This window comes from Phascolarctos cinereus, unplaced genomic scaffold, assembly GCF_003287225.1.
Source record: "Phascolarctos cinereus isolate Bilbo 61053 unplaced genomic scaffold, phaCin_HiC Scaffold_726;HRSCAF=1367, whole genome shotgun sequence".
Taxonomy (NCBI): domain Eukaryota; kingdom Metazoa; phylum Chordata; class Mammalia; order Diprotodontia; family Phascolarctidae; genus Phascolarctos; species Phascolarctos cinereus.
Window position 1 is genome coordinate 117,976,270 of NW_027556098.1, and position 26,330 is coordinate 118,002,599.

Genomic DNA, 26,330 nt, shown 5'->3' on the forward strand with positions numbered 1-26,330 from the left:
AAAGTCATCAGCCCCACTCTCTCTTCCTGAGTCATCAAAGTCCAGTGGGAGGGCAAAAGTCTCTGAGGGGAAGTCTTCACACGCTTGAGGTAGACATCCCCCTAACTCACAGATGGATTTGAGGTCCTCAACCTGCTTTAGCCCACCTACCAAAACAGTTTTAGAAATAAAGGAAAAGTCCCAGAGGACAAGGCAAGGATCCAGTACCTGAAAGGTCAGGCATTCTAACGTGTGTATCAAGCAGAAATACCAAATGGATTCTGATCCCAGGCAGGTAATATTTGTTTTCAGCCCCTTTTTAAAAGTTCTGCTGGGTGGTAGTGGTCAGCATTCGTAGGCACAGGGGATGAGAACAATTTGTTCTGATGACCAGGAAGGTGGCTGAAGCAGGTGCTGAGAGTTTGGTCAGACATGGAGGATGCCAAGGTCATCCCCTGCATCCCTGCATCCCGGGCCATGGCCAGTTGTCTTGACTTTTGCCCTCCCACTGGACTTTATGACTCAGGAAGAGAGAGTGGGGCTGATGACTTTGTACAGCTCTGCCTCACTTAAATCCACAGTCAAATTACCATCCATGACGGAGCCCACAGATCTATGTGATTCTGGCTGGAGCAGAAAGGCCAAAAATCCTGGGAGCACCTGGCAAGTGGACAGAATCACAGCACTGCTGTTCTCTGGCCCTCTCTTCTCCAAGCAAAACATTCTCTTTCCTGTCAATTGATCCTCCCAGAATATGGATGCCAGGCCCGTAACCATTCTGCTCATCCCTTCTCTGGGCTCTTTTCCAGTTTATCAATGTCTTTTTTAAATGTGCAAGCCCTTCAGAACCTGGCCCCTTCCTATCTTTCCAGTTTCTTCCAACTCCCCCCTTTCCTTATACTCAGTGATCCAATGACTTTGACCTCCTTGAAGTCCCATCTCCCAACTCCAGGTCTTTTCTCTCACTAGCTGTTGCACCTGCCTGGAATCTCTCCCTCCTCATCAGCATCTCCTGGATTTTCTTGCTTTCCTCAAGTCCCACCTAAAATCCCACCTTCTGTGAGAAGCCTTTCCTGCTCCCCCTTAAAGCTAGTGCCTTCCCTCTCTGGATTATCTCTGCTTAACCTTGCATAGGTTTTGTTTGTATGCAATTGCTCTCATGTTGTCATGCAGCTTATCAGACTGTAAGCTGCTTGAGAGCAGGGACTGTTTTTTGCCTTTTTGCATCCCCATGCCTGGCACACAGTAGGTGCTTAATAAATGCTTTTTGGTCACCCTTCTTATTAACTGATGGTCACGGTCCCCTACTGCGCCGTCTCTAGTCATCTTGATCTATATCTGGCCACTGGACCAGATGGCTCCGGAGGAGAAAAGTGAGGCTGGTGATCTTGCACAGCCCTCCCTCACTTAAATCCAATTCACCTGCAAGTCATGGCATTATTTTCCTGATGTCATAGTCTTCTTCAAGAATGAAGGGCAAACAACAACTGATCGAATGACTAGTGTCTAGAAGTGAACAAAAAACTCCAGGTGTAGTCTCACAGGGGAAGAGTATGGGGGTGGGAGGAGTGGGGAGGGATAGTACAGGTGGAGAGAGAGTACAAAGGGCCTTAAATGACAAGATGAGAAGCTCAGACTTCAACCTTTATATTTTAAGTACAGAAATAGACTGTTAGAGCTGAAAGGAGTCCTGAAGATTATGTAGACTGATCCCTTAGGATCATGGATTTAGAGCTGGGAGGGATCGACCCCCTCCTTTTTTTTTAATATAGAAACTGAGGCCCAGATAGGTTCAGCAACTTGGCAAAGATCACACAAGTTCTACACGGCAGAGCTGGCATTTGAATCCCAGGCCTAGCATTCCACAAGCAGTGTTCTTTTCACTGTACCACGATCACAATACATAAATAAACTGAGGCCCAAGAGGTGGGTGATTTGCCCTAAATCACAAAGCTGATTAGTGGCAAAACTGGAACCAGAACCCAAGTGTTCCAGCTAAAACTTTTTGCACCACATCATTGCCTTCCATGTTATAAAAAAAAATCATGTTTAAAATTAAAACCATTATGCATTTCTATCATGAACAAAAGATAATGGAAGTGATGATTCAGGAAGATTAACCCGGTGACTGTGCATAGGATGGACTGAAGGGAAAATAGCCTAATTGTGGGTCTTATTGTTGTTTAGTCATTTTCAGGCATGTCCAACTCTCCATGACCCCATCTGGGGTTTTCTTGGCAATGGTACTGGAGTGGTTTGTCATTTTTTGTCTCTAGCTCATCTCATGGGTAAGGAAACCAAGGCAGAGTTAAATGACTTGCCCAAGCTCACACAGCTAATAAGGGCTTGAAGTAGGATTTGAACTCAGGTCTTCCTGACTCTAGGTTGGGCTCTCTATCTACTGTACCACCTAGCTGCTCAAATAGCCTAGAGACAACAAGATCAGTTTTCACAAGTCCAAAATAATTAGGATCCTCTCCCTTTCTTTTTACACACTCTGTACCTGATCCAACAAAATATTCTTTCGATAAATTATTTTATTTTTCTGCATGAGTGGTTAAGATCTGTCCTGTCAATCACTTGTCTTCTGTCTAGGCACAAAAGAGGAGAAAAGAATATAGCTGCACCTGTGGGATCAGCTTTTTACCCCCTTGTCCCTCAGGGAAAACTGACCCACCAAGAAGACGTCTAATAGTTTTTCAATTTGTCCTAAGAGACAACACCCAGTTCAGGCGATCACTACAAAGCTAAGAGACTCTCCCGGCAGGCAGCTTTGTTTAAAGGCTTAGAAAGAGCCCCAGGGCAGGGTGGGAGATGCTACACAGGTGTAGCCAGATGGGATCCAAGAACAGAAAACTCCCCATAATAGTTACTCATCCTCTCTCGTCACTTAGCACGCAAGTCAGCCTGCATGGAGACGCCACCTCAGCACAATTCCTGGGGCACTGGTGTGCAGGGACTTAGGAAGCAGAAGCCTAGGAATAGAAGACCAGCTCCAACATTTACTGACCACCTAGCCAGAGCGATATTACTAACTTCTCTAAGTCTGGTTTTCCTCATTTGAAAAAGAGAGTTAAGGGGCAGCTAGGTGGCATGGTGGATAGAGCACCGGTCCTGGGATCAGAAGGACCTGAGTTCAAATCTGGCCTCTAGACCAGACACTTACTAGCCGTGTGACCCTGGGCAAGTCACTTAACCCCAACTGCCTCACCAAAAAAAAGAGGGGGCAGATAAAAATATGTTCACATGGAAGGTGCTATGCAAACATGTCCAAAAACAGAAGATATCAAGAAAACAAGCTTTTTTTTTTAAGATAATACATATGAAGGATAGGGTCTAGACTTATGATCATGCTGTTTTAGGGAGATCTCAGAGACCTCAGAATTTCCTCTAAATCAAGACAGGTCATCTCCTTCTCTGCAACTTTTGAGTCCAAAAGACCTGCCTGCAGCGCTTACAGGTTAAAAACTTATGGGGAGGAAGAGGGGGGCAGCTGGGTGGCACTGTGGATAAAGTACCAGACCTGGAGTCAGTAAGACTTGAGTTCAAATTTGGCCTCAGATACTTCCTAGCTGTGTGACCCTGAGCAGGCCACTTAATCCTGTTTGCCTCAGTTTTCTCATCTGCAAAATTAGCTGAAGAAGGAAATGGCAAACCACTCCAGTATCTTTACCAAGAAAACCCCAAATGGGGCCACAAAGAGTCAGACACAACTGAAAAATGACTCAACAACAACCCAACTTGAAGACAAAGAGGATGGCACTGTTCACATTCCATTGCTACCCAGGTTTTAAAAATGACTGTGGATCCTAGAGGACCTAAGCTGTTCACATATTAACTCCCACAAAGAAGTTTCTAACCCAATCTAAGTCTTCCAGTGCAATGATGGATCACATGAAAGGCTCAGAACCTTTTTTCCAGGATTCTAGCGTTAACTCAACTCAAGATGGAGCCCCCACCCAGAAGCTACTGGAGGTAGTTCCTACCTTCAAGATGGTTAAACTTTCAGAGTGAGCATTTACACCTTCAAAATCGGCAAGCACTATAAATCCAAGCTTTCACACTATTTTGTTGATTGTCTAAACTAACAAAAGTGATGGGAAAAATATTACTAATACAAATGAAATTTAAGTTTGTCCTGCATGCATTTTTTCTGAAGAGTCAATTTTTGAACATTTACCAGCACAACTCTCCTTGCCCCGTCTAATACGATAATTATTACAGAGTCTTTATTTCTCCTCCCTTCAGCCTCTCTGAAAATGGAAATTACCAGAAGTTGAACAACTGGAAATCTGTGATCCCTAGAACCACTGCTAAGCTCTGAAGTCGAAATAGTTCAAACTAGTCGTGAGGAACTGTTTTGCCAAAGGCTATTGACTTATGGGAGCTGGAAAATCATCAAGTATAACCTAATATTAAGAAAACTCTCACTGATTCCAAGCTGGAAATAATCTCAGAGACCATCTAATACAAAACTTTCATTTTAGAGCTGAGGAAACTGAGGCTTGGGAAGACAAAGTGCTTTGTCCAAGGTCACACAGAGCCATTCTGCTTTATGGGAGAGAAAGAGAGAGGAAGGAAGGAAGGAAGGAAGGAAGGAAGGAAGGAAGGAAGGAAGGAAGGAAAGGAAGGAAGGAAGGAAGGAAGGAAGGAAGGAAGGAGGAAGGAAGGAAGGAGAAATTGAGAAAGAAAGAGAAAGGGGGAGGGAGGAGGGAGGGAAAATAAAAGGACAGAAAGGAAGAAGGATAAAAAGAAAGGAAGATAGAAAGAGCAAAAACCCTTAAAAGCAATCATCAAATTAATTTACTAGGACTATTTTTAATCCTTTAAATTTGTCTCAGTGGCAAATTTACAGAATGTTACAAAAAACATTTTACTTCCCTATCCTAGCTAAATTTTGAAAGAATCAGTAAAAACCATCTCTTTTCCTAGTTTTCAATTTTTAAAATCCTTTATTTCCTGTCCTAGGAAAAAAAGAGGTTATTGGAGGAAAGGGAGTCCACTCTGAAAAAACTAAGCTTTCACCTTTCAGACTTTATTAGGTTTTTACTGAAGAACTTAGAAGTTATGCTTCTTTTTCAAACCTATAAACAAGGGGAACAAGGGAAGGGAACAAGCATTTATTAAGCACCCACTATGTGTCAGGCACCGTGCTAAGTACTTTACAAATGTATCTCATTGGATATTTCAATAGATGTACATCTTGCTCTTTCTATTTGTGATGTGGGCTAAATAAATTAAGAAGTGGGCTAATGTGGCCCATTAAGAGTCCCCCAAATGTTAAAAATTAAACTAGCAACTCCCTCTGCCTTTCCCTCATTATTACACCCAACAAACTTCAATCATATGACTTGGCTTAACTGGTATTCAGGGTTAATAACATGTTCAGGTGGAAAAAGCTGAGGGTTAGTTAGGGAGAAGAGAGACCTGGGTTCTTCTACTCCTATCTCTGTCACACGCTAGCTATGAGATTGTGGGAAATTTGCTAAACCTCTCTGGGGCCTTGGTTTCTTCACCTGTAAAATAAAAATTTTCAATTAGATGATCTCTACCACCCCTTCCAAGTCTAGAAGCTTTTATGAGAGACAGCTTGGAGTAATGGTAGAGTACAAGATGATGCCTAGAAAGACTTGGCCACTGACACTTATTAGTATCATTATTCTGGGTAAGCCACTTAACCCTTCTGAGCCTCAGTTTTCTCATCTGTAAAAACAGAGGAGTTGGACAAGATCACCTCTAAGGGCCTTCCTAGATCTAAATCTAGGTCTAAGGGGCTAATGGTTTTTGGCTGAGCTAACTGTTTAACTGAACTGAATCAGGAACCATTCTGAACATATTTATGCACACTGGGTAGGTATTAGAAAATACAAAGATCAAGACAATCAGATTCAGATGGGTATTTCAATTTATACTCTCTAATAAGCCATGGCAAGAAATTAATTTGATCAATTTGTCCCTTGATTTACAAAGACAAGTATTTTGAATATTTGTAATCTCCCACTCTAGCCCCTCTCCATCCCGCCCAGCACCCCAAAAAAATCCTCAGCCAGGGTCAGGCATTTCATTCCTTTCTAGAAAGTTATAGCCAAGCAAGGAACTGTCCTATAAACAGCACCATTCAACAACTGCCTTTTCCCACATAACTAACAATGTATTTCTGTATATGAATACACATAAAGAGGACAATAAGAAAAATTAGCTTATCACAAATACAACTCACTACTCCAGAGTTTTGGGTGAAGAAACTACTTTTGTGCAGGTCACAGAGGTGATGCTTTGTTGATGTGACTACAGCTAATATATTGATGTAACATAAACCAGTCTTTTTCAGGTTCTGGCTCTCTATAACAAAAGAGCTTAGGTATGTACTATTTGTACTGAAGATAGGACAACAGGTGTATATATTTGGTGCTGGAAATGACTTTAGAGGTCATTGAGTCGAATCTCCACATTTTACAGATGAGGAAACTGAGACCTAAAGAAGTTAAGTAAGTTGACTTGCACAGGGTCACACAGCTAGAAAGTATCCGATGTGGGGTTAGAACCCAAGTCCAATGTACACTCCAATTCCCAATCCACACTGAATTCTTTACAGCAGATGTGTCAAACACCTGGCCCCAAATGCGGGGAACAGCTAACAAAATAAACAAAACTACAATGGAGCACAAATAATGTTAATATGTGGTTTCTTAAGTCAGTATGGCCCACAGGGCCTTATCAATGTTTAGTAGCCCCTGTGCCTATCAGAATTTGATACTACTGCTTAGATTCTTCTGTGTTACAACCCAGAAACCACAATACCAGATGCTAATAAAGGATTTTACAGTTTCCAAAGCCCTTAGAAATACATGATCTCATCTGATTTTCACATAAACTATAGGGCAGGTATTCTTATCCCCATTTTACAGATGAGGAAACTGAGATTCAGAAACTACCTCTTTGGAGATCTTCAGACAGAGGCTGGCTGACTACTTGTCAATTATATCATAATGGGGATGCTTGTCATCATTGATGGATTGGACTCAATGGCCACAGAGGTCTCTTCCTACTCTAAAATTCTTTGATTCTGTGATTCAATGAATATCGTCCTCAAAGCCTCGGGATTTCAAGATTCAGTTCTGCCAGAACCAAAAGGTCTACAGGCATCTTCACTGAAGTTAGAAGAAAACTTTAGCGGACATTGCATATTTGGTAGGGGTGGGGGAGGGGATGGGGAGGTGTCTGGATCTGTAGTTTCAGCAGTGTAGTGAACTCTCGGTGCGAAAACTCCCTCCATCAATGTAAATTAACAGCTCTTCAGAAATGTATCCTCTTAGAGAGTTGCCTAGGACACTGACAGATTAGGTGACTTGTCAATAGCTGTCAGAGGCATATCTTAAACCTAAGTCTTCCTGCCTCCAAGGTCTGCTCTCTATACACTATGCCATTCTGCCTCTATAGAGGTTATGATGTTGTCGTTCATTCATTCATTTCAGTCATGCCCAACTCTTCGAGATCCCATTTGGGGTTTTCTTGGGAGAGATAGTGGAGTGGTTTGCCATTTCCTTCTCCAGGTCATTTTATAGATGAGGAACTTAAGCAAACAGGGATAAGTGACTTGCCCAGGGTCACTTAATTAAGTATCTGAGGCTGGATTTGAACTCAGGAAGATGAGTCTTGCTGACTCCAGGCTCAGTGCTCTGTCCACTTTGACACCTAGCTGCCTCTGTAAAAATAATAGGCACTGGGGCAGCTAGGTGGCGCCGTGCATAGACCACTAGCCCTGAAGTCAGGAGGACCAGAGTTCAAATCTGACCTCTGACACATAACTCTCGCTAGTTGTGTGACCCTAGGCGAGTCACTTAACCCCATTGCCTAGTAAAAAATAAAAAAAAAATTTAAATATTCATTGGATTTTATTCAACACATGCTGAATATTGATAATCCAAGGATAACTGACAAATTTAACAAGTCATTGTCTCATTACAAAAGATGGTAGGAAAGAAACCACAGGATGAAAAGCTGAAAAGACAAATTTCAAATGGAGCAGGATTGTTGCTCTTCATCCTTTGTTCTCGAAGAGGACAATGACATTAACTATATTTTGGAGGAAATAAAGTAAAAGCGGAAAGCAGGGCAGTTAGTTCCAGGCTCCAAAATTCTCTTATCTTGAGGCAGCTAGGTGATGTAATATATAGAGCACTAGGCCTGGAGTCAAGAAGACCTCAGTTCAGATCCAGTCTCAGAAACTTACTAGCTATGTGACTCTGGGCAAGTCACTTGACTTCTACTTGCCTCAGTTTCCTCAACTGTAAAATAATAGCACCTACCTGGAAGGGTTGTTGCGAGATGTTTGTAAAGTACCTAGTATAGTGCCTAACACCTATTAGAAGCCATATAAATGCTAATTACCTTCCCCTTTCCCCTTTCCATTCTTTTCTTACTAAAAATACATACAAACTAAGTGCTGTCACTTCCACCGCAATCTGGTTTAGCAAAATTCAGGCTGCCCACTGAAAGGGTAGACCCCAATACCCTATGGAGAACTGTGCTCCTTGAATATGTTTACTCCACTATATTCCACTCCCAGACTGTTAAAACACATAAAGTAGCCCTTTCATCTTCTTGCTGGTTATTAAGCAAAACACATTGGATTTAATCTCTTTCGCTTCATTAAAATTGAACTCCAAGTACCTAAAGCCCTGGGGGCACCCGGTGATGTATAGTTCATTATAGCTCACACTTTCTACTTTTCTTTTCCTGAAGCATTCTTAAACACAGTGACTCCAAGGACCTGATTCTACTTTCCAAAGGGAAAGTGTTTCAAAAGGGAAAGTGTTTTCCAGAAAATTCTGGATAACAAGGTGGAAATTTAAACTTCCTAGAGGCATCTTTAAGAAAAAAAGGGTTACCCACAGCTAGCTGGCTCAGTGGATACAGCACCAGCCCTAGAGTCAGGAAGACCTGTGTTCAAATCTGGTCTCAGACACATAATACTTACTAGCTGTGTGACTCTGGGCAAGTCACTTAACCCCAACTGCCTCACTCAAAAATAAATAAAAAGGGTTCAAATTAAGTCATAGTTCCTTTTAACTAGGCCTTCTTAGACGCTTTTTTCACTCTTCTCTGGGTCCCTATGACTCACTAGCTGTGTGTCTTTGGGGTAAGTCTTCCAGGAACCTCAGCTCCCTCATCTGGAAAAAAAAAATTGGGAAAATAAAAGTGGGCCTCCTAACTTCCCAGGGCTGTCTGTGAAGCTGTGGGAGTGGCTGGTCCTTTTGATCCTTTGCACAAATTTTCATGGGCTTCAAAAAAGTTAAGTCATTTTAAGGATTTGTGGGAGTTACTTTTTAAATCATTCCTTTCCATTCTTCTCTAGCTAATGCTTGCTTTTTATACAGTTCCCTTTTTTAAAAAAAAAACTGAATAGACATGTTAGATGTCTATTTTTCTTCTCCTTCATTTCCCTAGACAGTAGGCTTTAAGTGCAGCTACTAAAGCACACCTTCATAAATTCTGTGGCTGAAACTGACTGGCATTCATTCCTTCAGCAAACATTTATTAAACACTTACAGAAAACAGAGTACTCGACTAGATGCTGAAGAAACACAAAGTTTAGAAAAGACCCTAATGATGGACATTACAATTTAGAAATGGACCAAGACACTCATACTGATATCTCTGATATCTAGCCAAAAAATAAGTGCATGAAAGAGTTACAAAACAAAATGCTAGAAAAAGGCCTGTGGACGGTGATTAAGAATTGTAGAGTTCAGAGAAGTGTTCCTGGAAGAGAAAAGACTGGATCTCTGCTTTAAAGGTTGGACAGGCATTCAACAGGGGTGGGGTGGGGGGAGAGGGGAAAAAGGGGAGAGGGGGAGGGGAGAGAGGGAGAGGGGGAGGAGAGAGAGAGAGAGAGAGAGAGAAGAGAGAGAGAGAGGAGAGAGAGAGAGAGAGAGAGAGAGAGAGAGAGAGAGAGAGAGGGGCATTTCTCCAGGCACAGAAACAGAGCAAAGACGGGGCTTGTTTAGAGAACAGAGAAAATTTCAGATGCAACTGAAGCATAGAATGCATAAAAGAGACTAATATGAGAAGGCTAGAAAGGTCAGATGGCACCAGATTAGGAAGAGCTTTAAATGCCAGAATAATTTGAATTTTCTTTGGTATACAATAAGGGGCCACTGAAAATTTTTGACATGTACATAATAGCAGGAGCAGACATGTTCACATAAGAAAGAATAGTTTGCCAGTAGTAAGAAGGATAGATTGGAAGAAGAGAGTAGAAGCAGGAAGGAAGCTATTATAAGTGCTAATAAGGACCTGTACTTGAGTGATAGCAATGGGTACAGGAAAGAGGGGACAGATGTGAGAAATAATGAGGTAGAATTGACAGCAATTCACAACTGATTGAGTATGAAAGGTGAGGAGGAAGGAAGAACTAAAGATGACCCCAAGTAATGAGGACTTTTGTACTAGGATGGTAGTAGTGGGTATACAAAAGAGGAGAAATATGTGAGAAATTTGCAAGAGACGGAATAGACAGGAAATAGCAACTGAATGAGTATGAAAGTTGAGGAAGAGGGAAGCATAAAAGATATCCCCCAAGTTGCAACATCTACTTTCCTGAGTACATGAATGGTGATGCCATCCATAAAAACAGTGAAGTCAGGAAGATCAGGTTTATATGAAAGATAAATTTGGCTTAGAACTGTTGGGTATGAGGTACCTACAGGACATTTAGATAGAGATGCTAGCATAAAGCTCATAAGAAAGAATAGGATAGAACAATAGATATTGGAGTTATCTGCATAAAAATGGTAGTTGAAGCCATAAGAATTAAGCAGATTTACAAAGCACAGAAGGAGAAGGCGGCCAAGGATATAGTCTTGGAAAACACCTACATGAAGGGGTCAGAAAAAAAATGCCAGTGGAAGAGACATAATAAGAAAGGTTGGACAAATAGGAGAAGAATCTGGAAAATATGGTGCCTCTAAAGCCACAGGACAAGAAAAAGGTCTAAAGCTGAGGTCAAGGAGAAATGAAAAAAGGACACAGAGTTTAGTGATTAGAGAGCCATTGGTGACCTTTGAGATTCCACAGTAGAGTAGTGGGAACAGAAGTTAAATTTCAAAGAGTTACAGAGACAGATAGGACATTGAAGAAATAGAGGCATTGGGTACAGATAACTTTCTGAAGAAGCTTAGCAGTAAAGAGAAGGAAAAATATGGCAGAGTAGCTAATTAGGATGTAAGGGTCATGGTTTGTACTCTGATAAAAAAGATTAGGGGGAATTGAGAATGTTTAGAGGATGATGAGAAGTAATCAGTGGTAAGGGAGAGAATGAAAAAACAGGAGAGAGACAGAATGATTACTGGAGCAAAGTCCAGGAGGAGAAAGGAGGGAATTGGATTAGAGGTAAAAGTAGAAGGATTAGTCTCAGTAAGGAATGCAGATAGTTCTGTGATCAGCTCTGACCATGTGACTGCCTACCCTCCTACCCTCATTCTACTACTCAACAAACTCCAGGATCAACACTGCCAGGATCAAATACAAAATCTTCTATTTGGCATCCAAACTCCTTCACAACCAGACCCTCTCCTACCTTTCTAGTGTTTTACATCTTATGCATCCCTAGATTCTCTGTGATCCAGCAACACTGGCCTAAATACTCCATCTCCAGACTCTGGGCATTCTTACTGGCTGAATTTTCTTCTTCTTCATCTCCATCTTCTGGTTTCCTTGGCCACCTTTAAATCCCAGCTAGGGTCCCTCCTTCTACAAGGAGCCTTCTCTGATGCCCCTTAATGTTAGGGTCGTCTCTCTGTTGATTATCTCCAATTTGTCCTGTTTACATAATTTATATGTAGTGGTTATCATGTTATCTCTCCCCTTGGATTATGAGTTCTTTATGATCAGGGACTGGCTTTTGCCTTTTTTTTTTTGTATTCCCATCCTAGCACAGTTCTTGGCATATAGTAAGGCATTTAATAAATGCATATGAAATAACTAGTAGAAGAAACAAGGGATGATGATGCTGAGACGTTCTGAGGAATACAGAAAGAACATTAAGGAAGTTCATGTCACATACCCTCATAAAATCTTAACTTTCAAGTTGAAGGGACCCTACGGGCCAGAGTCTAACCCCTTTTGGGCAATTTTATTATTTTTATTTTTAAAATAGGTTCTAATGATTCATTGTTGTTACATTATTACTAGGTATACACTCCACCTCCACCACCACCAAAATTGAAACCTCCCCAGTAACAAAGAAAAAGAAAAAGAAAAAACAAGTGATACAATTGACTCTTCTGACAATCTATGCAACTTCCTGATCTCATAGTCCATCATTTCTCTGTGGAGAAATGGGACAGGATACTTCATTATCTGTTGTAAGGGAACATTACTGGTTTTTTGCTTATTCAGTTTGGCTTCCTTTCAGGAATATTTTTAGTTACATAGTTGCAGTCATTGTACCTATTTCTCTTCTGTTTCTGTTTGTTTCACTCTGTATCAATTCATAGAGATTACCCCATGATTCCCTGAATTCCTCAGACTCTTCATTTCTATTTAGTATTTTATTTCCCCCAGTTACATGTAAAGACAATTATTAATATTCATTTTTTTTAAACTTTGAGTTCCAAATTCTCCCCTCTTCTCCCTCCTCAAACCCCCCACCCCATTGAGAAGGCAAGCAATTCAATACAGGTTGTACACGTGTAGTCATAGAAAACATATCGTTCATGAAAGAAAACAGACAAAAAAAACTCAAGAAAAATAAAGAAAGATGAAAAAAGAGTATGCTTCAGTCTGTATTCAGACACTATCAATTCTTTCTCTGGGGATGGATAGCATTTTTCTTCATAAGTCCTTCAGAACTGTCTTGGATCGTTCTATTGCTGAGAATAGCTAAGTCATTCACAGCTGATCATCTTACAATATTGCTGTTACTTTGTACACAGTACATTTTACTTTGCATCAACCCATGAAAGTCCTTGCAGATTTTTCTGAGAGCATCCTGCTCATCATTTCTTACAGTACAATACATACTCTTCATTTCTTACAGCACAATAATATTCTGCTTTATTTATATAATAACGTCAATAGCTAGCATTTATATAATGCTTTGTTTGCAAAGCACTTTTCAAATATTACACAACAACCCTCTAAGGTTGATGCTACTATTACCTACATTTTGCAGCTGGAAGAAACTGAGGCACAGGGTAGTTAAGTGACTTGGCCTAGAATCACACCGCTAATAAGTAACAGAAGTTGGAATAAAACTCATATCTTCCTACCCCAGGACCATAACTATGTTACCTACTTAACCTACTTTCCACAGTTTATTCAGTCATGCCACAAAGGATGAGTATCTGACTTTTTTTTAGTCCTTTACAACAGAAAAGGTCTACTGTAAATAATGTACATATATACTGAATATATACTGAAACTCTGTGTCTTTGATCTCTCTGAGGTCAAAAGTATCTTAGTATCTTAGTGTGAATGAGTCAAAAAGTAGGAAGAATTTGGCCTAGTTCTAAATTCTAAATAATTCTAAACTTATCCAGAACAATTAGTTACTCACAATTTTACCAATAGTATATGAGAAAATCTCTCCAACTCCTTCAACATAACTGTTTTCTTTTTCTCTTTTTTTTTTTTTGTCATCTTTGCAAAACTGCAGGGTGTAAGACTATATATATATATATATATTTTTTAATTTCTGCTCCTCTTATTATTAGCAATTTGGAGAATGTTTTCAAAAGAACATTGACATTTTGCCATTCCTTTGGAAATTGTTCATATTCTTTGATATGTCTCTTGGATCTATATATTTGTGTATATGTGTGTATATATGTATACATATGCATACATACATATGTATACATACACACATATTTGCATATGTACAATATAATAGCTAGGTATGTTTTATAATACATGATATTATCAGTGATATTGATGAAAAGATTTTTCCTATTCTATCAAGTCTCTTGTATTCTATCTGCATTAATTTTGTCTGTGCAAAGAATCCCTTCATATTACAAATGAGAAGAGTCAGGCCCAGATAGATTAACTGATTTACCAGAATCACACAAATACACAAATTTTTAAGGCAGGATTCAAACCTAGGTCTTCCTGACTCCAAGTCATAGATAGAGAGAGTAAATTTGATAGAGATGTTAAGTTTGGGTATTATGCTTTTCCTGATTAGATTGCTGGGTTCTGACAATTTTAAGACCACTATTATGTAAATATGCTAATGAACAACTTTCAGAACTTTGAGAAACAGCAGCTGCTTTAAACCCAAATATAGTAAGAGTCAATTTATAACATTTGTGCTCTGATAAAAAGCCAATGTAACTGTTACTAACATTCCCCAGCATTCCACATGTAGATCCTAGAATGTTACGTGCCAAGGAGGTAATCCCACAAGTTCAAAGTTGCTAGTCTCTGTCTATGGGGTTCAGCAAAGGGTTCTGGCCTTAAGTTCTTAAACAGAAGTGAAATTAAAGCACATTCCTAAAAGCAAAAAAAAAAAGAAAAGAAAATACAACTAAACAGCAACTAGAAATGATGCTTAAAAGGTTTCATAAAACAGCAGCACTTCCTTTGTCTCTAACTTGAGAGTGATCAGCTTGCAGATTTGCACAAAAATCTGCAGTGTGTTGTGGGCGGGGTAGGAGTAAAGGAAAAGAGGAGCTGGTAGTCTGTAACCAAGTACCTTTAGGAGAAGTAACCAGGTGAAATGGTGGATAAAGCATTGAGCCTGGACTCATGAGTACAAATCCAACCTTGGACACTTACTAGTTGTGTTACCTTAAACAACTAACTTCACCTCTGTCTGCCTCAGTTTTCTCATCTGTAAAATGAGAATAACAATAGCACTTACTTCCCAGGGTTGTGGTAAGGATTAAATGTTATATATGTACAGTATTTTGTAAGCCCTACAACACTACATAAATTTTAACTCTGTTAATTAACAGCAGCCGTCTTCCCACTCCTACCTCCTTGGAACACCAAGCACATTCTGGGTTGATAAGCAGACACTCTTCACAGGAGGTAGCACTCCCACTTGTACAGATGTTGAGACCTTCAAAGACAAAAAAAAAAAAAGACATAGTCAATGATTTCCAAGCTATCACTTTAATGATGAAGCTTTTGAGTTGGAAGCTATATGCCATTGAGGGACCATTTGTTCAGTAGAAAACACTCAAAGTTGTATATTTTTCATCCTTGCCATTCAACAACAATTTCAAAAACATTCATCAGATCATTATTCCATTCTTATCACCACAGATCTCCACGTCACACACGCTCACTCCTAATATAAATATTTATATTTTGTTATTTAGTCATTTCTGTTACATCTGACTCTCTGACCTCATTTGGGATTTTCTTGGCAAAGATACCAGAATGTTTTACTATTTCCTTCTCCAGTTCATTTGATGAGGCAACTGAGGAAAATTGGGCTAAGTGACTTGCCCAGGGTTACACAGCTACTAAATGCCCAAGGCCAGATTTGAATTCACAAAAAGGAGCCTTCCTAACTCCAGGCCCTGTGCTCTCTATTCACTGCATCACTCTGGCAAGCCTTTGAAACACAGAATCAGTGAAGAGAAAGAAAAAGAAAAATGCCACTCTCATTTCTGACCAAATTCTACAGCATGTCAAGAAAACAATCTGAGAAAATTTGGTCTTTTAAATTAACTATGACTTCTTTTTTACCACACTGAAATTTGTGTGCATGTTTCTTTTTTGTTAGTTTTTTTTAATATAGAATCAATTTTCTTTTCCTCTTACCTCCATCCCAATAGGAAAAGAAAAAAAAAGAAATTTATTGTACCAAATATGCATAGCCAAGGAAAAACAAATTCCCTCATTGGTCATGTTCAAAAAAAACATATCTTAACCTTCGCCCTCAAGATCCTTCACTGGTTCTCTGGAATCACGGATGCTCACTGTGTTGATCAGAGTTCTTACAGCTTTCAAAGCTATTTGTTCTACACAGTGTTGCTGTTATTGTATAAATTATTCTCCTGGTTCTGCTCATTTCATTCTTCATCAGTTTATAAAGTCATTAAAATTGTTCATTCTCATAATATTGTCGTTATACTAGAAATTCTTTTAGATCTACTCGATTCACTACAAATGAGTTGAGACAAGTTTTCCATGTGTCTTTGAAGTCATCTATTTCCTCATTTCTTACAGCTGTCAGTCAGGTAACATTTATTAAGTGCCAGGCACTGTGCTAAGTACTGGGATTACAAAGAAAGGCAAAAGACAGCCTGTGCTCTCCAGGAGCCCATAATCTAGTAGGAATAACAATATGCAAATAACTATGTACAAATAAGCTTTATACAGGATAAGTTGGAAATAATCAACACAGGGGAGGCACTAGAATTAATACTATCCCATCACATTCATATAACAAAATTTGTCCAGCTATTCCCAAATCGATCCACTTTAAAAATTAGCAAAAATAGCAGCTCTGAAATCAGCAGTTTCTTCCTACTTTCATTTTTCAAATATTATCTCAAAAGCCATCTTACATTGCTTTTCTCAGGGAATAGTAGTTTAGTTCTCTGTACTGGAGAGAGTGCTGAGCCACGCTCAAGAAAACCTAGTTCACAGGAAAACACTATACACAGTAACAGCAACATTGTGCAATGACTAACTTTGACAGACTTTTCCAAAGGACTCATGATGGAAAATGCTGTCCACATCCAGAGAAAGAACTATGGAGTCTGAATGCAGATCAAAGCATACTATTTGCTCTTTTTTGCTGTTGTCTTTTCTTTCTCGTGGTTTTTCCCTTTTGTTCTGATTTTTCTTTCACAAAATGACTAATGTGGAAATATGTTTAATATGATTGTACAAGTACAGTCTATACCAGATTGCATGTTGTCTTGGAGAGGTAGGAGGGGAGGGAAGGAGGAAAAAAATGGGAACTGAAAATCTTGTAAAAGTGAATGTTGAAAACTATATTTGCATGTAATTGGAAAAAGTAAAATACTATTAAGTGGAAGGAAAAAAAGAAAGAAAGAAAACCTGGCTCAAACCCTGCCTGCATCTGACAATTATGAGCTATGAGACCATGGACAAGCCACTTAAAGCTTTGAGCTTCAGTCTCCTCATCTATAAGAAATAACAATGCCTCTAATAGCCTGGCCTTACAGTTGTGAGGCCCAAATGAGGTAACGTATATAAAAAGTTTTGAAAACCTTTAAGTACTACAAAAATGTTAGTCATTAGTGCACTTCTTTAGAATATCTAGGCCAGAAAGGGTCCTGACCCCCCAGGAAGGCTAACACTGGAGATGAGGCAATATCGGGCAATGTCATGAGGCTGCATCCCACCCATACTGAGCATTTTGGTCATTAACACTGCAACCAGCAGGCAAGCCTTTATTACTGATTTGAGAGGATGTATAAGCAGGATAATGGAGTAGGAATTTTTAAGTACTTGGCTAGAGAAAAAGAATGGAAAGGAATAAGTATTTATATAAAGTCTACTACATGCTAGGTATGACACTGCACTTTACAAATGTTATCTCATCTGAGATTTTAACTAGGAATCAAAAGTCCTGACTAGGCTAGTTTATTAGTCATATGATCTACAGTGTATCTCTTCACCTCTTTGAAACTCTTTATTCTACTGAATTCTATTATTCTTTTGAAATTATTTAATAGATGAAGTCTCTTTATCAGTTAAAGAGAGATAAAACAGTTTCCTAACTAGAAAGATCTTCAAGGTCTAGTCCAAACCCTAAACTCTTCACTATTTCAGATGCATAAGAGTTCTAAAGACATGAAATTAATTATTTGTTTAGGGTGACAGAGTAGAGACAAGATTAAAAAGCATGTCATCTGTAGTATCCCTCATATTACCCCATACAGCAACCTCACAGGCTTGTTGCAAGGATCAAATGAGCTAACACAGGTGAAAAAGCTGGTAGTAGGTGCTGAATAAATGTTTGTTAACCACTGTCAACAAGATTGGAAAGAATTCATTGCATGGGGTGGGGAGCCACACGTGGCCCGCTAGGTCCTCAAGTGCAGATTCAGTCAAAGGGCCACCCTTAAGGACCTAGAGGGCCACATGTGGCCTCAAGGCCACAGGTTCCCCACCCCTGATAGTCAAACCAGACTTTCTGGAAAGGCAACCTCCCAAATCATGATTCACTGTCTGTAAGTAGTTCCAAATTATATTGTTTAGCAGATCATTCAGGGCCTGCCCACTTCTTCATCCACTTCATCTATCTGTGCAGTGGAATGGGCGGATGAAAACAATTTGTTACAAAAGCCATGAAGGTGACTGAAGCAGGTGCTGTGGAGCACCGAGAGCTTGTTCAGACATCGAAGATGCAAACGTCATCTATTGCTGACTTTTGTCCTGCCACTGAATTCAGTGACTCTGGAAGACAGAGTGAGCTTGATGGCTATGCAGTTCTGCCTCACTTAAATCCAATTCACACAAAAATCAAGACACTCTCCTCATACTGTCAATGGTCCTCTTAGAAAACAAAGGACAAATGACAACTTCATTCAAGTCCCTGCATTAATCATAGGATACAGGATCACAGACTTATTAGTTGGAACGGACTTTAGACAGTCCTAAGGTTCTTAACTTTGGATCTATGAACTTATTTTTAAAAATACTTGGATGACTGTCTTTCAATATGATTAATTTCCTTTGCATTTTATTTTGTGCAGTTAAAAACATTATCCTGAGAAATGGTCCATAGGCTTCACCAAATTACCAGAAGGATCCATCACACACACACACACACACACGATTAAGAACCCTTGACCTAGTCCAACTTCTTTATAAATGAAAAAGCCCAAAAGGGTCAAGTGACTTGGCTGGAGATCACAGAGGTAGTATGTGACAAAGCCAGAATTCAAACTCAGGTCCCCTGACTCCAAAACTCAGTACTCCTTCCACCATCCCATGCTTCAGAAATCTAGCATCATTATGATCCCCACTAGTTTGATTTCTGTGCCAGCCTGCCAGGACCCTTGGGTGAAGGACCCTTTCTGACCTAGATATTCTGTTATTGTTGTTCAGTCATTTCAGTTGTGTCCATTCTTCATGACCCCATTTGGGGTTTTCTTGGCAAAGATACTAGAGTGGTTTACCATTTCCTTTTCCAGCTCATTTTACAGATGAGGAAACTGAGGCAAACAGGGTTAAGTGACTTGCCCAGGGTCACAGCTAGTAAGTGTCTTAGGACAGATTTTAACGCAGGAAGATGAGTCTCTAACCAGTACACCACAGAATAGTCTATAGAAGTCCATTACTAAATGACATGTATAGTACTGAAAAGATTCGGAAAGGTTTGACTATTTGGAGTTAAGATAGACAAGTGGCTTATGATACCACTTAGAAAAAATCTGGCATCTTTCATTCCTTTCCCATCTGTTTTACCAATTTATTTGTGACCACAGGCATGTTGCTTAATGCTCTCATAGACCAATTTCAAAACCTTTGTAATGAGGGTAACGTTACCAACGACTTCTCTCACCAGTTCTGTTAAAGACATCATTTTAATAATGTATTTTGAACATGGCTGGACTAACTCTGCCAACCAGACGGCACAAACTTATATGATGCCAGGACACACCAGGGTTTCCAAGCACCTGCTCTTTCTCTTCCTCTCAAAAAAGTGCAAAAACTATGGGTTACCTCATGAACCACTGGGGAGATATCTGATGCTTTCTCAAGGGAGTGGTCCCAAGCGGGCCTTAGCAAGTCCTAAGATGAAAGATCCAGGTGGTGCAGTAGATAGAGTGCTGGGCCTGGAAGACTCATCTTCTTGAGTTCAAATCTGACCTCAGAGACTTCCTAGCTGTGTGACCCTGGGCAAGTCACTTAACCCAGTTTGCCTCAATTTCCTCATTTGTAAAATAAGCTGGAGAAGGAAATAGCAAACCACTCCAGTACCCTTGCCAAGAAAACCCTAAATGGGGTCATAAAGAGTCAGACATGACTGAAAAACAACTCAACACTGAAGATTACTTACAAACAAACATTTTATAAAGTGAATTTTAGAGTTGAGGATTTGGCTTAAGACAAACATTTGCCTTTTAATTTGATTCTAAAATGCTTATTTTATAAATAATTATAAAATTTTTCTATATTTGTATTTGATAAATAAACATTGTATAAATATTTCTTTAATAAATACATATTTTAGTTAATATTTATGAGTAGAAAATTGTGTGTGTGTGTGTGTGTGTATCACAAGGATCAAGGATTGGGAGCTGGGAAGGATCTCTTTGCTCACCAAGTCCAACCAATCCTCTCACTTTATTGATCAGGAAACCTGAAGTCCCCGGGTATGAAGTGACTTGGAGCTGTTTATGAGAAAATAAAGAGATGCTTCTAATAGAACAAATTAAAGAAGAATCCAGGCACGACATGGAAGGGAGAGGTGCAAAACGAGGACAATTAAATGGTGATAAAAATAGCATTTTGATTTTAGCAGAGGCCGAAGAGCTAAATGGACCTACACTGAGGTAGCCAGTGATTCAGGCTAGCTCTACCTAGGCTAGGAATAGAAATCTATACAGATGCAAGAGATCCCTGGGACAGCTGAGAGGGAAATCTCTATTCAGTATCATCATTGTTACAATAATACATTTACAGAAATGTATTTTTACATCTATAGAGAACATAAACCGTTCTGGGAATCAGGCCAAAGGGAACTCAGTAAGGGATCTCCCAAAGAGTTAGTGAGTTTTCTAAAACTGTAGGTCTGACCATGTCATCTCCCTGCCCTTCCCCAGTTCAATGAGTTCCAGCGGCCACCTTCAGGATCCCATATAAAATCCTCTGATTAGTTTTTAAAACCTTTAGTCTTCTATACTTCACTCCCTCCATGAACTCTACAATCTAGGCACTCTGACCTACTTGCAGTTCCTCACGATAGACACCCCATCTCCCACCTCCACAGCTTTGTACAGGGGTTTGTCTCCCATGCCTCCTCTTACTTTGTCATCTTCACCATTTCTTCGCCTCTTAGTTTCTCTCTCTTCCTTCAAGATTCAGCTCAAAGCTAAGCTTCTGCAGGAGGCCTTTCTTGGTCTACTGTGCTTTCCAATTCAGATTAGCTTCTATCTATTCTGCATATATCCCGAATTTTTTTCAGTCGTTCTGGTCATGTCTGATTCTTCGTGACCCCATTTGGGGTTTTCTTGTCAGAGATACTGGAGTGGGTTGTCACTTCCTTCTCCATCTCATCTTGGAGATGAGGAAACTCAGGCAAACAGAGGTAAATGATTTGCTCAAGGTCACACAGCTAGTGTCTGGGGCTGTAATTTGAACTCAGGCAACTAGGCGGTGCAGTGAATAGAACACCAGGCCCGGAGTCAGGAATAATCATCTTCCTGAGTTCAACTTTGGCCTCAGACACTTATTAGCTGTGTGACCCTGGACAAGTCACTTAACCCTATTTGCCTCAGTTCCCTCATCTATAAAATGAGAAGGAAATGGCAAACCACTTCAGTATCTCTGCCAAGAATCACAGAATCAGACATGACTGAAAAATGACTGAATAACAACTTCCTGACTCCAGGCCCAGCACTTTATCCACTGAGTCACCTAACTGTCCCTACATATAATGGTCAGGTAACATTGGGCAGTCACTTAACTTCTCCATGTTCTAGACAATTGTCTAAGAAAGATGAGACATCGGTGAACTGAATTGGTACAGGGAGTTCACTTAGGAGTTTCCTAAATCAATTAAATCAAAACTCTAGTCCTTATCCCTAATTATAATTATAATAAATTCTCACCTACTATACTAAAGTAGTCAGTTTTTTTAAACTATCCAGAAATGTATTCCAAAGACTATGTTGCTGTTAGGGCTTCCTGAAAGAGGAGAATTATAGATTCTGACCCGAAATTAAGTAGAGGGTATATGCTTGTATTTAGCATTACAGAATCTTAGAGCTGAAATGGACTCGGAAGATTTGAGAATATATACGATCACGCCAAACTGCTCCCAAATCTCATCAATACATCCAATCTGTTTCCATTCTAGAAATTCTGCCAGGCCATTTTGCTCATTTGAGGACTCTCTGCTCTCTAAACACACTGATATTCAGAGAATGGGGCATTTGGATGGCTGGGTAAGTCACCCCAAAGCCCTATATGTATGTATTCAAAGAAAGGAAACAAGGTATAAAAGGTGGATCCCCCGAATGTCATCCTGCGTTACCAAAATAGGAAGTAGTAAAAACAGACTATTACCACATTTACTTTTCTATTACACCGTGACTTCCTATCTCTAACTCAACTTAAACACTTCTTTTCAGTGCTCTAAGGCTCTCATCTTTACTGCAAGCCATAATCTTTAAGGAAAAAAAAAGGTGCTATCCTTATACTATGATCAGCCCCAAATACTCGGTGCAGAGGACCTGATGGATTTGCATCTCAGCTCTGGTACTTACTACCTCAGGCAAATCATTCTGCCTCTCTTGGCCTGTGTTTCCTCACCTACAAATTGAAGAATACTGGATTAGGTGACTTCTAAGGCCTCTTCCAGCTTTAAATCTATGATGAGTATGTGTATTAGCTATGCCTTGTTGGATTTCTCTCTCTTCAGTAACTCACCTATCTAGCAGCTAGGTGGCACAGTGGATAGAGTATGGGGCAGTCAGGAGTTCACATTTGGCCTCAGACACTTCCTAACTGTGTGACCCTGGGCAAGTCTCTTAACCCTGTTTGCCTCAGTTTCCTCATCTGTAAAATGAGCTAGAGAAGGAAATGGCAAACCACTCCAGTATCTTCGCCAAGAGAACTCCAAATGGGGTCATGAAGAGTCGGACACAACTGAAGCCAAATTACAAATCCCTGAATTTTCCTTTGAAAGGTTTCTGACCTCCATCATTCCTTTCCTGGTGTTAAATCCTGATCACCTCACAACTCAATTATTGCAACAGTCTCAACCCCAATCCAGCCTGCTTTTGCCCCCCATTAGCAGTGAAATTGAAAAAGAGCTAGCTTGTGCTGATGTCAGAGGACTTGAGTTCAAATCTTCTGAGGCAGGCAGCCTGGGTGACCTTGAGCAAGTCACTTAACCTGAATGGGCCTCAATTTCCTCAAATGAAAAATGAGGAGCTGGGGTATGTGGCTTCTGAGATTCCTTTCAGCTCTAGACCTAAGATCCCTACGGCTTTCATTAGATTGTTTGTCTAAAAGCCCTTTTACAGCACTATATTTCCAACTGATGAAATAGGTTAAGGGACTTGCCCAGGGTCACACAGCTAGTTAAGTGTTTGAGGCCTGATCTGAACTCATGAACGTGAGTCTTCCTGATTCTAAGCCCAGTACACTATCCACTGCACCACCAGGTTGTGTCCTCAGTGAACCAAACTGCAGACCTTAACTCAGGGTTTCTTACCCTCTTTTGTGTCATGGACCCCTTTGTAGTCGGGTGAAACCTATGGACCCCTTTCAGAATATTTTTAAATGCACAAAATAAAATTCTTAGGATTACAAAGGAAATCAATTATGTTGAAATAAATAAAAATGTAAAGTACTTTATGCAAAGGGCTTCCTCCCACATATATATGTGTATAGATAGATATACATGTACATAGAGATATACTCATGTGGTTGTATATATGTATACACACACACATACAAAGCTATTAGGCATAAGCTGAGGAGGAAAAAAATGTGGTATAAAGAGGGGGATAATCTGGGATCAAGGGCTGCTTAGAGGGCAGGGAGTCTTGAGCCAAGCCAGAGGCTTGTGGTTTCTGTGATGGAGATGGGAGACCCCTGTGAACTCGGGGCCTTTGGTCTCAAAGATCCTAAAATAAAGAAAAGGTAAGACTTAATAGAATTCACCATAAGGCTAGGGAAGAAGAGGGGAAGGGAAATCGGAAAAGGACATTCTATCAATTCTCCAGCTAACTGAGAGGGAATTTTTTAAAAAATCGTTCAGTCTTTTCAGATATGTCTGATTCTTTATGATCCCCTTTTGGCAAAATTACTGGAGTGGTTTGCCATTTCTTTCTCCAACTCATTTTACAGATGAAGAAACTAAGGCAAACAGAGTTAAATGACCTGTCCAGGGTCACACACCTAGCATCGAAGGCTAGATTTTGAACTTGGGTCTTCCCTGAGGTCTTCCCAGGCCCAGCACTATATCCACAGCGCCACTTTGCTGCCCTTAACTGAGGACAGAGTCCCTAAGAATGAAAGACTGCAGAATAGTAGGTCGATTTGTATGAGATTAGAGAGGGTCTGAAAGGAAGTAATGTAGTACCTACTTTCTGAATTCTTTTTTTCTTTAATATACATAAAATACCATAATATGGCTTATTATTTTTACTTTATTTTTTGATTATGAGACAGTCATTTAACATTTGTTTCCTTATCCACAAAATGGGAATAATAATACTCACAGGGATTTTTAAGCTCTACTTACATGTGAGTTATTTTTCTCAATATTATCGATGTGCTCTTTGCTGTCTAGGCAGACCAGTCTGCTCATCCTCCAGTCCCGGGAACAAGCCTTACTTAGTACTCCTGCTTCTTGGCCTTCACAATGATTTGGAATTAGAGAAAGTGGGTTCAAATCTTGGCACTGCTATTTACTTGAAGTATGACATTGGGTAAGTCACTTAAACTTTCTGGGCCTCAGTTTCCTCATCTGTTAATTCAGAGCTGGATTAGATGATCTCCCAATATTCCTTCTGGCTCTGTATCTATAAACTTATAAGCTTGGTCCCTGCCCCCCCACCTAGAATGCTATTTCCTCTTCTCTCTGACTATCTAAATCCTACCAACCTTTTAGGGGATCTCATCATTCTGAAGACTTTCCTGACTGCTCCAGCCCCAATTCACTTTTCACTTAATGCCTACAGCATCTGCAAATAATTTAGCATTAACCACATGAGGGTGGGGGTATGATGGGGATGCAGACCTGTGATTCTGTTGGTGGAGAGAGCTCATTATGGAGAAAGTTCTTCTACCAATCCAGACCTGCAAATTATAGTCTTAAAACAGTTGCCTGGTTCATTAACAGATTAAGAAATTAAAGCCAGGATGTGTCATAGATTGGACTTCGGATAGATGGGCAGATGGATGGACGGATAGATGAAGGGATGGTTGGATGAATGAATGAATGGATAAAAAAGCATATATTAGTGCTTACAATGTGCCAAGCACTGTTCTAAGGGCTGAGGATACAAATACAAAGCATTTTCAGATTGCCTTCCTTATACTCCACATATATATATATATAGATATATATATATCTATATATATATATCTATATCTATATCTACATATATCTTATATATACTTAAATATTTACATACTGTCTCTCCAATTAGAGGAGAGTCAGAGCCAAGCAAGGGACAAATTTGTAATAAACATCAGAGAAGATACAAAGAATAAGACAGGTAGCTCCCTTTAGTGAACATCTATCCTACGCAGTAGCTTTTATTAACTTTTTGTCATTATTGTTTAATTGTTTCAGTGCCTGACTTTTCATGACTCCATTTGGAGTTTTCTTGGCAAAGATACCAAAGCGGTTTGCCATTTCCTTCTGCAGTTTATTTTACAAATGAGGAAACTGAGGCAAACAAGGGTAAGTGATTTGCCCAGTGTCACACAGCTAGTATCTGAGTCAGATTTGAATTCAGGTCTTGACTTTATTAAGTTTATTAACAACTGTGGGAAAATTCTTGGAATTATAAATGTGGCTCCAGCCTTAAGAGAGCTTAAAACCCAAAAGAGAAGTTACAACATGTTAGACATATAAATTTTACATTTCATAAAAAATGCTTTTTACTCCAGGAAAAGATTTGTAGAGAGCTATGAACAGAGCAGTTTTCTACTTTTTTGGATCCATGTCATTACTGTCTCCTTTGACGATCCACGTTTCCCTTGGGAATAATGGAATTTATTCTCAGGAGAATTTTATACACATCACTAGAGCTTGTCATTCTGCCTTAATAGTGACATGTAACATGTTTATGCGGATTTTTATAAACTAATGCTTCCACAAGCCCCAGAGGTCTCCTGCATTCACGATGGCTTCCTTGGCTGTATCTCTCTCTTGACTAAGCCACAGGAAGGTGGGAGGAGGGGTCACCATGATTTCTCCCGTAAGCACTGAGTCTTACATTTCCTTTGCACCAATCAGGGAGTGAGTATTCAAAATACATGCGGGATCTAAAATCTCCCAAGACAGGGGCATCCATCCGGCAAATTGGATGAGGAGGAGCAGGAGATAGCGACTTGGATTCAGCACCTTGGCTGTCCTAAACTTTTGTTCAGAAAGAGAGTGGTGATCGTGACTATAACTGTGCTATCGCTTTCCTTTTGCAAAGGAGCAAAGTAGATTTTTT

General features: G+C 39.8%; 1 protein-coding gene across 1 annotated transcript in view; it reads right to left on the reverse strand.

Annotated features, from left to right (window-relative positions):
- The window catches only part of ITGB5 (integrin subunit beta 5), a 198,748-nt gene that overhangs the window by 165,191 nt on the left and 7,227 nt on the right, over positions 1-26,330 (reverse strand). The window contains exon 2 of the mRNA XM_020985996.2: positions 14,964-15,049. Within this exon, the coding sequence (XP_020841655.1) occupies positions 14,964-15,049 (86 nt within the window). The remainder of the gene's footprint in view (positions 1-14,963; positions 15,050-26,330) is intronic.